Source organism: Tamandua tetradactyla, chromosome 2, assembly GCF_023851605.1.
Source record: "Tamandua tetradactyla isolate mTamTet1 chromosome 2, mTamTet1.pri, whole genome shotgun sequence".
NCBI classification, from domain to species: domain Eukaryota; kingdom Metazoa; phylum Chordata; class Mammalia; order Pilosa; family Myrmecophagidae; genus Tamandua; species Tamandua tetradactyla.
The window spans coordinates 17,198,138-17,211,616 of NC_135328.1; the positions used below are offsets into that span (position 1 = coordinate 17,198,138).

A 13,479-nucleotide genomic window follows, 5' to 3' on the forward strand; every position below is an offset into this window, starting at 1 on the left:
GACGCCAGAGAATTTTGCCTTCAAATCCCAGAACATTTCTGAAATGGATTATTAAGTGAGGCTTTAAATCAAAAAGCCATGCTCATTATGAAGTCAGAACCCATAGTGAACACTGTCCGATTCCCTTTGCTGGGCGGTGGTGAGGGCCAGAAAACCAAATGTCAGGTTTCCAAGATTGGTCTGATTCTGGCAGGGCACCAAGAGGGGGGGCATCCAGCTCTCTTCCTGGCAGCCATCCCAAGCACAATGTGTTTGTGAGACAACACGGACATGCGAGTGTGTGATCTTTTATACTGAGTGGACCTATTGGAAAGAAGCAACAGGTCAGCAATACCTAGCAGCTCTCTCCATTAGACCTTGGCAACCTGTTCATTTTGATCAGCTAGTCTTTGTTTTCTTCTTCTCCAATAAATATATTTACTCCCCTTCTAATCAATACTACACACTCAGCATTACATGCATTATCCTAAAATATTTTATCTCAATTAAAAATAATTCATTTATTTCTCCCTGACTTTTCCCCTCCCCCTTTGTATAACTTTGCTATTACAGTAAGATACTAATAGAAGAATAATGAATGACAGCCTCTACGAGTAGAATTCTGGAGAGGCAGAGTCCAATTTTTGTTTGGCTAGCTCTTTCTGTTCCTAGCCAAGAAGCCCCTTCCTCTATCAGAAAGAGGCCTGATCCTGAAGGCTGCACACCCCACTCTACCCCTGCAGCTAACTCACACCGCGGCGCCCATGACATTCTATTATAACCAGCTTTTCCCTCCTTGTTTGTGCTCCCTCACTCAACTCTTAGCTCCACGAGGGTAGAAGCAGTCTCCTGTTCACTTGTTAATGCTTGCTCAGTGGTAAATGTATGGTGTCTATAAACCACATGGTAGTTTTGCCAACTCACTATAGTCTGTCAACAAGTCAGAGTGAGTAAGCTAAGTATTCGATTTACCGCACACACCCTGCAAAGTTTATGGGAAAGTCTCCAGCACCTCCACAGGATTCTGCCTTGCCAATGGGCACTCATATGTCATTAGTTAGGTAATCTCTGTGTGGGTGCACATGACAATTTTGATCTATTCTAGACAGAAATTCTTAGGACTCCAAAACCACTTCAGGATATAGGTTTAAGGTGATCAGAGTCACCCAAACATGTTTGCCTCACTGACATTCATCAGATAATTGGGATTTGCAGATTAGCAGGCAGTCTATTAGAATTATGGTGATACTTCCTTGTCTTTTATTCATTCGCTTGTTTCTTATTTGGTATTTGTTTTCATCAGAGATTGGGCATTTTCAGTGTGTCATGGAGCACAGAATATCAAGATGGAGGAGTTCCTGCTTTCAGTATTCACATGGGTGAAAAGGAAAAGGGGTATATGCACTTCCAAAAGTGCTGTGGGAACAGTAGGGGTGTAACTGTTGTAAGCACTGAAGGGTGAGCAAGAACTCACCAGGTGGGGGTGGAGCTGGGGTGGGGGATTTTAGAGCAGTAATTTGTAAGCTGTATTTTCCCCCATTAGAGAGACCCCAAACCTTTTCCTCTAAGGGCCTTTCTCCACTGTGGTTTTCAAGAGGAAACTGATGTTTCAGCTGAAGGCAGGGTTGTGTTATCGCCACACAGCTTCCTGCTTCCCATCCTGATTCAAGCACAATGGAAGGATCAAGAGCATAAACCTGGAAAATCCCGAGTCGCTGGTCATCTTACTCTGAGTAAAATGTTCACAGTGCGATATTATTCATGACAAAGTGGATTAATAAAAAGTCTCACATGTAGAAATATTTTATAAATATAGTTTTATTACTTGGATATATATACAAAACACAGCTAAAAACAGTTGCCAAGTAGCGGTCCTATCCAACCTGTTTTAATGAACAGATAAAACAATTATACTCAGCAAAAAACAACTTAAGTCCTGAACCAATTTATTGTTTTCAGGGTCTTTAGTAGGTTTAAGAGTTTAAAACTTGATAACTGTTTTGTTCTTTATACCTGTTTAGATCTTTCCTCAAATACAGACTAACTTTCAGTTTGGTTCACATGGTGTTTTATTTTAAAAAAATAGTTGTAATTATTTTGAAAACTGGGATACAGTTTGCTCCACTGCAGTCTTACGCTACCTTTCACTATCCACGCTTTCTCAAAATTCCCAACAGTAGCTAACAAAGAGCACAGAGAGCATTTGCACCTTTCCACAGCACGAAGTCTGGGCCTACAGGCCTTGAGATCATTTAAGGTGGCAAGATACTTTTTTACTCCTTTTTTGCAACTCCATGTATGCGATTTTAATATTTTCCTAGCCAGACTTTCTCTCTTTACCAGAGAAAAAAGAAAACGTGAGCCAGTCTGATTTTCCTGCTTCTGTCAGTCCGTTACATTACTTCATCCACTCCTTGTTTTGCCCTGACTCAGGTTTAAAAAAAAAAAGCCATATGGAGACTTGAGTATCTTCTGCAAATTTAAGCCCATTCTGAGCTTTAACATTCCAAACATGGTCTTATGATATTTCAGTCTCCATTGCTGGGCCTTTACCATGACAGCTTTTCCTTCTTTTGTATGTGATCTTTGACCATCTAACTTCATCAGATAGCTAAGCAGGTGCACTAGAGGCTTTAGATGCCCGCTGTTGATCTTCCTCTAGGTTCATTTCAAGAACTTTTTTTCAGAATTTTATTTAAAGAAAGTTTTCATCCTTCTATGGTCCCCCTCATTAAGGAATAATTGTTGAAAAACTGGAAATGGCAGTGGGATGAGTAGCTGAAAGGCCTGCGTCTAGTTTTGGTTTTGCAACTCAACTGTGACCTTCAGTCTGGATTTGCACCCCTTTCTTCACAGCTGGGGAGCACAAGGCTCAGAGGAGACTGGATAAACCGAGAGGCCTCTCAGCTATAATATTTCTCCCATTCATGATTCTGAGGGGAAAATGTCTAAATGGTGAGTTGGGCTCTTACTGATTTTATGCAGATTCCTAGAATTTTTCACTCTACATTCAGCTGGTGATAAATCCCTATACAATCTGCATAACTGCCATCTCGGGCGTCCCTGTCCTCCACCCTGCCCCCACTCCCCGCTGTCACTGTCTTTGTTCTGGCCATTCTCTCTCCTCTGTTGGCCCTGTTCTTCATGCCGAGACCTGCCTCCATCATATTCTTTCTAAAGCTTAAATGTGAATGAACATAATTCCCAGCTCAAAATCTATCAGTGGATCTTTCCCACCCACAAGACAGAGCACAGGCCCTTAACTGGGCAGATGGGGCGCTGTGCACCATGCACTCCCGTTTCTTCCTCTAACCTCCTTTCTCATTTTCCTAGATGCAGGCCTCCCTCCATGCACTATCCTACTGCAAGGGCGTCTTAATTTCCAAATTATTCCTCTGCCCAGATCCTGACCTCCTGAAGAACACGCATTCATTTTTAAAAAGGTCAGCATAAAAATTAAGCTCCACAATGAAGCCTCTGGGACCAACTGTTCCTTAATGCTCCCATTAGCCCCTATATTTTTTCTGTCTTTACATGTTGTTTACATATCCATTGGCCTAAGGCAGAAATTATGCTTTATTGATGCTTGTATCCTTTATCACAAAGTATAGCACCAACAAACTTTTAAAGCATAAATGGCAGGCTGAATTCTGCCTCTCCATGATATCCATCCAGTCCTAGTTCCATCCCAGGGGTCCAGTCAATGCCATCCCTTCAAATACCTAAAGATGTCCCCAGACTAGGCTCTTCTCCAAGCAAAACAGCCTGAAGAAGAGGCTATTTTCTCCTTCTATTTCCTGTTTGGAAACAGGAAACCTCTTAGTATCCTAGCTTCATTTTCATGGAATGCACTTGACCTTGTTAATGATCTTTTATAAGACTGGGCACCAGATCCTGATGAGGTGCTGGATGCAACAGTTGCCCACGGTCATGGGCAATCAAATAAACATTTGATGATGGCTACTAAGTGTCCTGAAATGCCAGGCACTGGGGAAAGAAACATAAAATTCAGTATCCGTCCTCACCAGCATCACGGTCTAGAGCAGACCATGACAGCTGCAGGGCTACAGCCCAAGTCTCAATATTCTTGAAGCCTAAATAACACATCCTTGGATCCATTTGCTTTTTATCCACCACTTCATTCTCTTAGGTCACACTGAGCAAGTGCTTCCTGAGGCCTGCTCATAACAAGTACTCTCAAACCAGGACTCTGCAACCCAACATTGGTAGCTTTTTTTAAAAAAACTCAATTACAAAATAACAAATTTATTAGTTTCGCATGTGCTGCTTTTGGCCCTTTGCTACATTGTTGAATGTTTGTGAATTTTCATCCTGACCCCCTCATATCCTCGGACTGGAAGACCACACCTCTGATTTCATTCAAGTTACTGATTAAAAGTAATAAAGACAACAGGAATAAGAACCAACCTTTGGGGGCTCTGTCCTGCTTTTCTAGTTCATACTCTAAGAAAGTATTAACATGTCCTTTACCACCTTAATTAACGTTTATTTTTCTGAACAAAAGATGGATAAATCATGCATAACTAAGAATTCTAGGCTGATTTTTAAAAATAACAATCATTAAATATCCATTATAAATATTCATTTTATTCTTAAAAGGATTGGAAGATGTTACATATATCACATACTACATAGAATGGCACATGTCAGCCTTTTAAGCTTAAAAATAATCTTTCCCCAAACTGGGGTTGACTTATGCACCCCAAGCATAAAACGCTGCTTGGCCTATAGCACCAACCCAAGCCCAGAGGAAAGGCAGTTGGGGGCCTGTCTGTCCTCTGGCACTGGGCTTCCTGAAACGACACCCGGGGTCCCCCTCTGGGTTTGCTCCCTGGCAGTGTCGTGGCTCGGCACAGGGACCCAGCTAACTACAAGCTGCAGGCTGGCAAATGAGGGACTCGAGAGGGCAGGTCCCCTGACAGGGTTATATTGGAAAAAAATAAAAGCTTATGTTTCTTAATGTCTTTGTGTTCTATCTGTACAACTACAAGAAGAGTCTACAAGAGAGAAGGAAGGTAGAAATTATGAGGTTATACATTTTCTTCGCTGGTTTATCTCTTTGGAGATTGAATCTCATGGTAAGAGGTGCCTTAAAAGTCATCTGGTTCATTACTGATAATCCGCTTCGCTAGTATCTTTTCCAGATTTAGGTAAAATCCATTCAAAGTTTTAAATGCCATCCATATGCCACTTTTTAAAGACAAACACATAGAAATTTAATAATTTTTTTTCATTTTCTTTTTCTCATTTCATAAGGACAATTCCTGCCAAATGCTCTGGCTTATGGTTCTCCTCCTCTTCATAGTATGTTTAAATTATACATTAAGAATGCAAAACATACCACTAGGAAATTTTCATAGCAATTTTCAACCAATCAGGAAAACACAGTACACAGTGTGAAAATTTTAATTTATTCCCCTCCCAGGTATCCAGAATATATATCCCTCCTTGCCCTTAGCTTTGAGAAATGTGACATTGGATGTGACATTGGAAATACTAACAGAATCGATCAACAAAATGAAAAGTGAAAAGCACATACTACACAGGAAGCATCCCGAAGTCCTCCCTGTCCTAGTAGTGCAGGGTGACAGTCTGCCTGTGGCAATGCCACCTCCCACTTGATTTATAAAACTTTTACAGGGCAGATCTAAAGCAAAGATAGGCCTCTGATTTTTTTTTTTTAACCCTAGCATATTTTTAAAAAGAGGCTATGTTAAATGACAATGCATCAATGCATTCTGAGTCAGGGGAAGAAAAAAATTAAAAACCCAAAACTTCTTTCAGTTTATTCAAAATAAAAATACACATAGAATTATGAAAATATAGGTTTTACTATTTCCACCACATAAGTGGATGCTGCTGTTGAAAGGCTTGCAAATTGTTTTTTAAGTTTTTAAAGCTCATCTCGATCTCTCAATAAAGTATACCTATATTCACTGGGTGCTAGCTTCTGGAAGGAGCTCTCGGGTGGACTGCTTGCTACATCCTGGATTTGCTACAAAAATAAAAACAGAACATTTCCACATCAACACATTTTACGGAATTATAATATTGTAATTAGAGCATCAGATGAGTAGTAGTTACCCTGTAAGTATTTGCTGATTCGTTAAATCAAAACCCAGCAACTGTGTGCCAAAGAGTGAGGCGTTGATCCTTGCTTTCCTCCTTTCAAATGCCCTGACACAGTGCTCCCGAGCAGGGTTACTGTGGGCACAGCAGCTGAGGACCTGCTGTCACTGGCTGAGGTGAGGTAGGAGAAACAATATGCCTGGCACCTGGGTGCTTCCCTGTGCTATTCTGTGAGGCAGCACCACCCTCGGTAGGCCCAAACCCAGCCTCTCACAGGTGACTCCTAGGAGAATAAAGACAGCTATCCATTCAATACAGCACTCACTTGTCAACTGCCTGGATTTCACAAATAATTAAAAACTTGAGGAAAACAAAAACTTCAATACTGTCAAATGAATTTCTGTCATATTTTACTCGTGCACCCACAGTAGACAAAAAACTGTGAAGTGATGTGCACCCAACTTTCAAGAATTTTAAAGCCAAAGGCAGTCTATTCTGTCTGTCCCTGCACTGTGTGTGCCTCAGGGGCAGGCAGGATAGGACTGTCTTGTTTTAATGGCCCCATAACAAAGGGAGACACACAGGGTGGGTGGTATATACTAGATGCCATGGGGCATACCCACTATGATGGGAAGTGACGTGGTAACACTTCCCAGTTTACTTTGTCCTGTTCCCTTTCTCCAAAACACCTTTTACTTATTTATTTATTTTTGGTGAGACCTGTCTAGATTTATTAAGCTGAAATTTTATTGCTATAAAACAAACATGTATTTGGTGCCTACTGTGTACTGATACCCAAAGATGAATACATAAAAACATAAGGGATATGCTGTCTAATAGGGAAATGAAACAAATAAGGATAGGGAAAAATGATGAACTGCATGTTTTCCTAACCTGACAAGATATGAAGCAGGCCTTCTCTTCACCAACAAAGTTTGCCTGTGTCTATAGTTGCTTAATTAGCTAAGAAAAATGTGACCTCAGATTTCAAGGGAAAAGCATGCCATCAGGTTCTTGACTTTGAACCTAATTGGAATCTTAAATAAGGTACAGAAAATTTTGCTCAGTTTTTATTTTTCTTTTACAAAGGGAGATTCTTTAGTCAAAACAGTGGATTTAAGTTCTGGGCATGTGAAATAGGAGGGTTTTGGGTTTTTTTCCCTCAGTATTATGGAAATAGACATGATTTAAATTATTCATTACAAATAAAATACAAATTTGTTAATAAAGCAGGGACAAAGAAGTCACATGTAACAGAAATTACAAGGTAGAAATAAGAAAATTCTGAAGTTAAAAAGAAAAACTTACAAAAAAAAATATATAAAATTTTGATAGATGCCAAGCACTCTAAATCCCAAATGGAAAAGCTGCATCACAGCATAAGAGTTGAGCATCATGGAAATCGTATTCGTGTGGCCCCTAGATGGTTTAGCAAGAATACTGAACCACTGACTTCTCTATAGTGTGCTCCATCTTCAAGCCACCAAGGGGCTGGAAAAAGCACAGGAAGCCACACATTTATCTGCTTCCAGCTCCTACTTTCTACTTCTATTTGAAGCCAAATGTATTTAAACCTTTTATAACCATACTTGACATACGCAGAACTGGGTTTATATGATCAGTAAACTACATCGTAACATTTTTGCAACTTCTCTGAAGGTCTAGACTTTTACAAATTAATATAAAAGCAGTGCAATTATCTCTTCTAGGGTCTGTTCAGAATTTCTTTACAAAGACATTCCGGAGCAGAAATGCATGCCTATGAGTTACGTCAAAGCTAAATGAAACAGAACATAAGTTCCCACTAAAATACAGACAAGAGTCCTACCTGTCCTGGGGCTACATCGGTTGGGTCAGGTCCATGATGGAATTCTCTGTGTAGTTTTCCAGAATGTAAGTCAAAAACAAACTGCTTGAGTTTTCCGGGAATTCTAAAACCAAAAGTCAAATAATATTTTAGCTTAAATGGTTAAAATGTACTTAATCTCTATTTTAACAGCTTCACAATTAAAAAAAAAAATTAACTACAACTCCACCACCTATCTTAACTGTTACAGACCAGGTATATATTGAACATTATTACACAGGTGCAGTCATGGATTTAGGTATCCAGTTTTGTGTTCACTTCTTGCACTTTCCCAAGCTTTTCATTTTAATAGACGCCTCATGTTCTACCAAGATGCTGTCCAAAACATACTTAACCATTCATGTTGTTGGCCATTTATATATTTTCCCTATGTACATATATGGAGATAAAATAACTATATGTTCTGCAAATTCACCTGGAAAATAACACGGAAAAAACAGAGTTAGGGGTTGATCATTCAGAATGAGGCAGCCCTGAAACCAGAGCGCTCCTAAGAACCTATAAGAACATATGGGCATGCAGGTCAGCCAGGTGATCCTTTGCAGCCATGACCTGAAACAGTGAAGCCTCTGAGGTGTGGTTATTGGAGAGCATTCACCGCCTGTAAGAATCAGTTTAACACATTAATCTCAACCAGGGTGCAGCGTTTTCATATCTTTAACTAAACGCAAGAGGAAATGTCTTCACAACTTTTTCAACCACAGATAAAACTTCACTGGAGAGCTTAACATTGTGAAAAGCCTAACACTTCTCAAGGCAGTAGGTACCTCTGCAAGACCTTCAGTTGTAGTTTGTTTTGGTTTGGTTTTGAGGTCTTCAGACATGACTCGAGCATTCTCTTTAATGGTGAAAATGCTTATTCTGATGGCATCAAAACATTTGGAGGAAAATGACATACAAATGCACACAACTACCCCTTTGTACTGCCACAGTCCTCCTAACAACCAGTCACTCATGAGCTAATCTGCAGGACAGAGGTGGCATTTAGCAAAACAGCCCATCTTGAGCTAAAAGATTTACGAATCTGACTTTCTTCTTTATAATTATTTCCCTGAGTTATATCCCATCAAGTAGGATTATTAGGTTAAAGAATAAGAGCTGTTGATGGAAGTGCGGCCAATTATACCTATAAAACATTGGTCTCTTTTTGCTGCTACTTGTCTACCTATTTGTTCTTCTAAGTGTAGCCTGCAGGCTTGTCTTTTACTATTATAATTATTTTGTTTTGCTAATTTGTTAAGTAAAACACACCAGTATTTAAATTTACATTTCTTCAAAATTAAGGCTTTTTTTCTATTGTCTGTTTTAATTTATATTTCTGCTTATTTGAATGTGTCTTCTACTGAGAGCTCGTTTTTTTTTCTTTTAATTCATTACCATATTTTCAACAGACACCCTTTGTTTTTCTTATCTGTTACAATAGATAATTTGCCTGTGTTTTAATCCTGTCAGGTTTTGTTGAATATTTTTAAATGCTCATATCTAATTTTCAAAGAAACAAAAGGCAGGTCCACAAACACCTTCATTCCTTGGGTGGACTTGACTGGCTTTTGAATCATTATTTTTTGGTAGCAAAGAATAGCTAGCTTGTGTTAATATTACCAGTTTCTTTTTATTTTTACCCTCTCCTGAGGTCCTGCAAGTGCTGTTTCTTCCCTTCAATAACTCCCACTGAGATGTACTAACCAATAACTTCATTGTGTACCCACTTTGGCTCCCCACTAACTTCAATGCAACACAGACCAGCAGGTGTCAAATGCACAGTTTACAAATACAAATGACTGTCAGGTAGCTGTATTGACAGAATGCCTCTGAAAGGTTCTCTGCTGCTGAAGTAATTGCACATGCACCAGAGATAAACACTGAAGGAGATCAATTTAAATTTAATCTGACATCATCTACAGTCACCCATGGCAAAGTGCTAAAATACATCCATTCTATCCACAGATTCACAAATGTTCTATAATATTTAAGACAAAACCCCTGGTAGTTTGTTTTATAAGGTCTAAGGATGATCACAACCAATACAGTTTGAACTGCTCCTGCTAGTCAGGAACCAGTTTATAAATGATTAAATCTTAGATGTGACAAATTCATACAGAACATTCAGAACAGATGTTTCCCTAACTTGACCTTTTCCCCTCCTCAGCAGCAGATGAGAAGAGGGAAAGAATTGTCAGTAAAAGGCAAAGAGAAAGGAGATAGGATGGGTCTGAACTGATATGGCAGGAAAATGGATTACAAAAGAGCTCGTATCTAGCTTGTGGCCAGAAACTATCCGTCATTATTAGGAAGTGACAATCAGTTATTAGGAAGTAACAATCAGTGAATCAATAAAAAATTGTCAAGAAAACATGGTTATCTGCTAAAAAGAAAAATATATGGATCCTTGCCATAGTAAATATAATTATTTTTTCACACTTTAGGGTATAACTTTCTAACTAGAACACTTAAACACTTACTTCTTTGTTGATTTAAATTCTTTATTTTTAGGGGAAGCAAAATTTAGACACAATGAAATGCACTAATATTAAGTATCCCATTAGACAAACGTGGACAAATACATACAAGTTGAGCTGTGGTTTGACTAATTTTTTAAATTTAGTTACAGTAGAATTCACTTTTTCAGCATTTTAACATACACACAGCATTGTGCAAGCACCACTACAATTAGGATACAGAACAATTTCAACACCTTGAAAGGATTTCCTCTGGTTGGCCCTCTGGGGTCAGGTCCTTGCCCTACCTCCTAGGCCCTGGCACCCACGGATGTGTTTTTATTTTCCTTGAGTTAGCCTTTTCCCATCATCATATACATACACAAAGAAGGTAAACATGACAATGGTTTCTTTCATTTAGCATTACTGCATTTGAGATCCATTTTGTTCCTTTTTTTGCTTAATAGTATTCCATTACCTTTTCACATAAATTTTAGAATCAGCTTGCCTATAACTACAATGAATCTTTCTGTTTTTTTACATGGGCAGGCACTGGGAATCGAACCCAGGTCCTCTGGCATCGCAGGCAAGCATTCCTGCCTGCTGAGCCACCGTGGCCCGCCCACCACAATGAATCTTGCTGAGGTTTTGATTGGGGTTGGTTAAAATCCATACATCAACTGGAGAGAATTAACATCTTAACTTTATTCAATCTTCTGATTCATGAACACAGTATGTTTCTCCATTTATTTAGGTAGTCTTAGATTTCTTTCATCAGTGTTTTGTGGTTTTTAGCATAGAGATCATGTACATTTTTTATGTTTATACCTAGGTAGTCCTTTTTTGGGGGTTATTATAAATGGTACCTCAAGATAGTTTTTATTTTCAATTGTTCATTGTTAGTAATATTTTAAAGTGGATTCTGGATCCTGCAAAACTGACTTACTAGTTTTTTGTAGATTCATCGGGAATTTCTACATACACATGTCATCTATGAAGAAAGATTCTTTCCTTTTCTGTCTGAATGCCTTTTATTTAATTTTCTTGTCTTACTGTACTTGCTAGAACTTCCAATACAATACAGAGTAGAAGTGGTTAGAGTGGATATTTTCGCTGAATTCCTGATCTAGGAAGAAAGCATCCAGTCTTTCACCATTAGATATGATACTAGCTGTAGGTTTGTGATTTGTCAATACTCTTTATCAGAGTGAGGAGGTTTCCTTATATACCTAGTTGATTTAGCATTTTTATCATGAATGGATCTGAATTCTGTCAAATGCTTCTTCTAAATCCACTGATGAGATCATGTGGTTTTTTTCTTGTTTATTCACTAAGCTACTGAATTACACTGATTGATTTTTGAATGCTGAATCTGCCTCACATGCCTGGGGTAAAACTCAGTTAGTTGTGATGGAGCATTCTTTTTGTATATTACTGAATTCAATTTTCTAATAGTACTTACTACTTCTTAACTCAACTTATACAATAATGATATAAACTCATTTAATGTATTACAGTGTAAACACAATTTATTGCCACTTAAATTATTTAACTTCTTTGTACTTCAGCTTTCTAACCTATAAAATGGGAACAGCTGCTTTATTAAACTTCATCTTATATTTTTATAGTTTGATAGGCTTGGATTTGAATCCAAACATATTATTGACTATAATAATTGCTAGCCCTATAATTACACTCACCATGTAATTATAGGTTTATGTAACAGAGTTCTACGAGCTACAGGAATACACATTCATTTAATCCCCACAACAACTCTAGCAGTAGACACCATCATTATTTCCATTTTACAGATGAGGTAACTGAGGCCTAGAGATGTTAGGCACGTTGTCCAGAGTGATGGAAAAAAAATCACACACTAGGATTTATTAGTTATGTTAGTAGGTAACAGAATGGGATTCAAACCTGAGCAGTCTGAAACTAGAGTCTGAACACTTAACCACTAGGCTGTGGTGCCTTTTTAGTGGCTTCAGGCAGTTATCAAATTTCTCGGAGCCTAATTTTCTCATTGTAAATGGAAATATTACCTATTTTATAAGCTTGTTATAGGGCTGAAGACATATATAAAATAGGGCTGCTTACTGTGTCATGCTCTGTCAGCATTCAATGTCTATTTTGCTGTTAGGACAAAATGAAGTAAAATACACTGAAACGATTTGTAAAACATGAAGCACTTATAAGTAGGTAATACATGTTGGTTGTATAGTAAGACATTACATGAGAATAAAAATTATGTTTAGGGACCTGAACCAGTGTACATGCATGAAATCAGAGACTTACCTAGATAATCAATACTATAACTATGAATAGAAGGGGTGGGCAACAACAGGGAAAATATGTAGCTGATAGGATATATTCCAGAGGTGTAGATAGATGCAATTCAAATTCTTAAACCTTAAATAAGCAGATTAAACTGAAAGCAAATTAATCAAAACACTTATTGAACATCTATTAATGCTGTCACAAAGTAGTACAAATCCAAGAGATAATAAAAAATATATATCAGATAACCAAAATTTGCCTTTTAAGAAACTCTCTCAGTACAAATTTTTTTCTAAGGAAAAACCTCATTTGGGTAATAAGGACCCCATAGATAATGATTTTAACAATGAGAGACAAGACTCTCAATATTAAAAGGGATCTTAATGGTTACCTAACTTCTATCTCTTTCTTTAGGTTTTTTATAATCTTCCATCCAATTCCTTTCCCACTTCCTTCAAGGTCATGGAGGCAGGTCAATATGTCATAAGCATCTTAAGCAATTTGAAAAATGACTAAATTGCTAAATCAGTCCCTCACTTTTAGATTTGCTCCACCTTTCTCAGTCTCCTTACTGAACCACCCCTCCCTCACCCTGCTGCCAACACAGCTAAGCAGCCACAACTGACTTTCCTAGGATGAGCAATTTTAAGGAACTTTAATAATATTTTTCAGTGATTTAGTGATTTGGGAGAAATGACCTAGAGCCTCTAGTTATCACTAGAATAGCCCAGTCCATTTTTGGATGATTCCCATAGTAGCAACGACTTTTTCAGGAAAGATCTGAAATCTGTCTTGCTGCTGCTTAGATCCTTCCCCAGTGGCAAT

At 38.3% G+C, this 13,479-nt stretch overlaps 1 protein-coding gene across 1 annotated transcript in view; it reads right to left on the bottom strand.

Moving 5' to 3' along the window:
• Positions 1–5,771: 5,771 nt before the first annotated feature.
• The window catches only part of ERP44 (endoplasmic reticulum protein 44), a 112,174-nt gene continuing 104,466 nt past the window's right edge, over positions 5,772–13,479 (bottom strand). Inside the window, exons 11-12 of the mRNA XM_077140295.1 lie at positions 7,898–8,000; positions 5,772–5,995 (exon numbers count right to left, since the gene is read on the bottom strand). Coding sequence (XP_076996410.1) covers positions 5,894–5,995; positions 7,898–8,000 — 205 coding nt within the window. The 3' untranslated portion in view covers positions 5,772–5,893. The remainder of the gene's footprint in view (positions 5,996–7,897; positions 8,001–13,479) is intronic.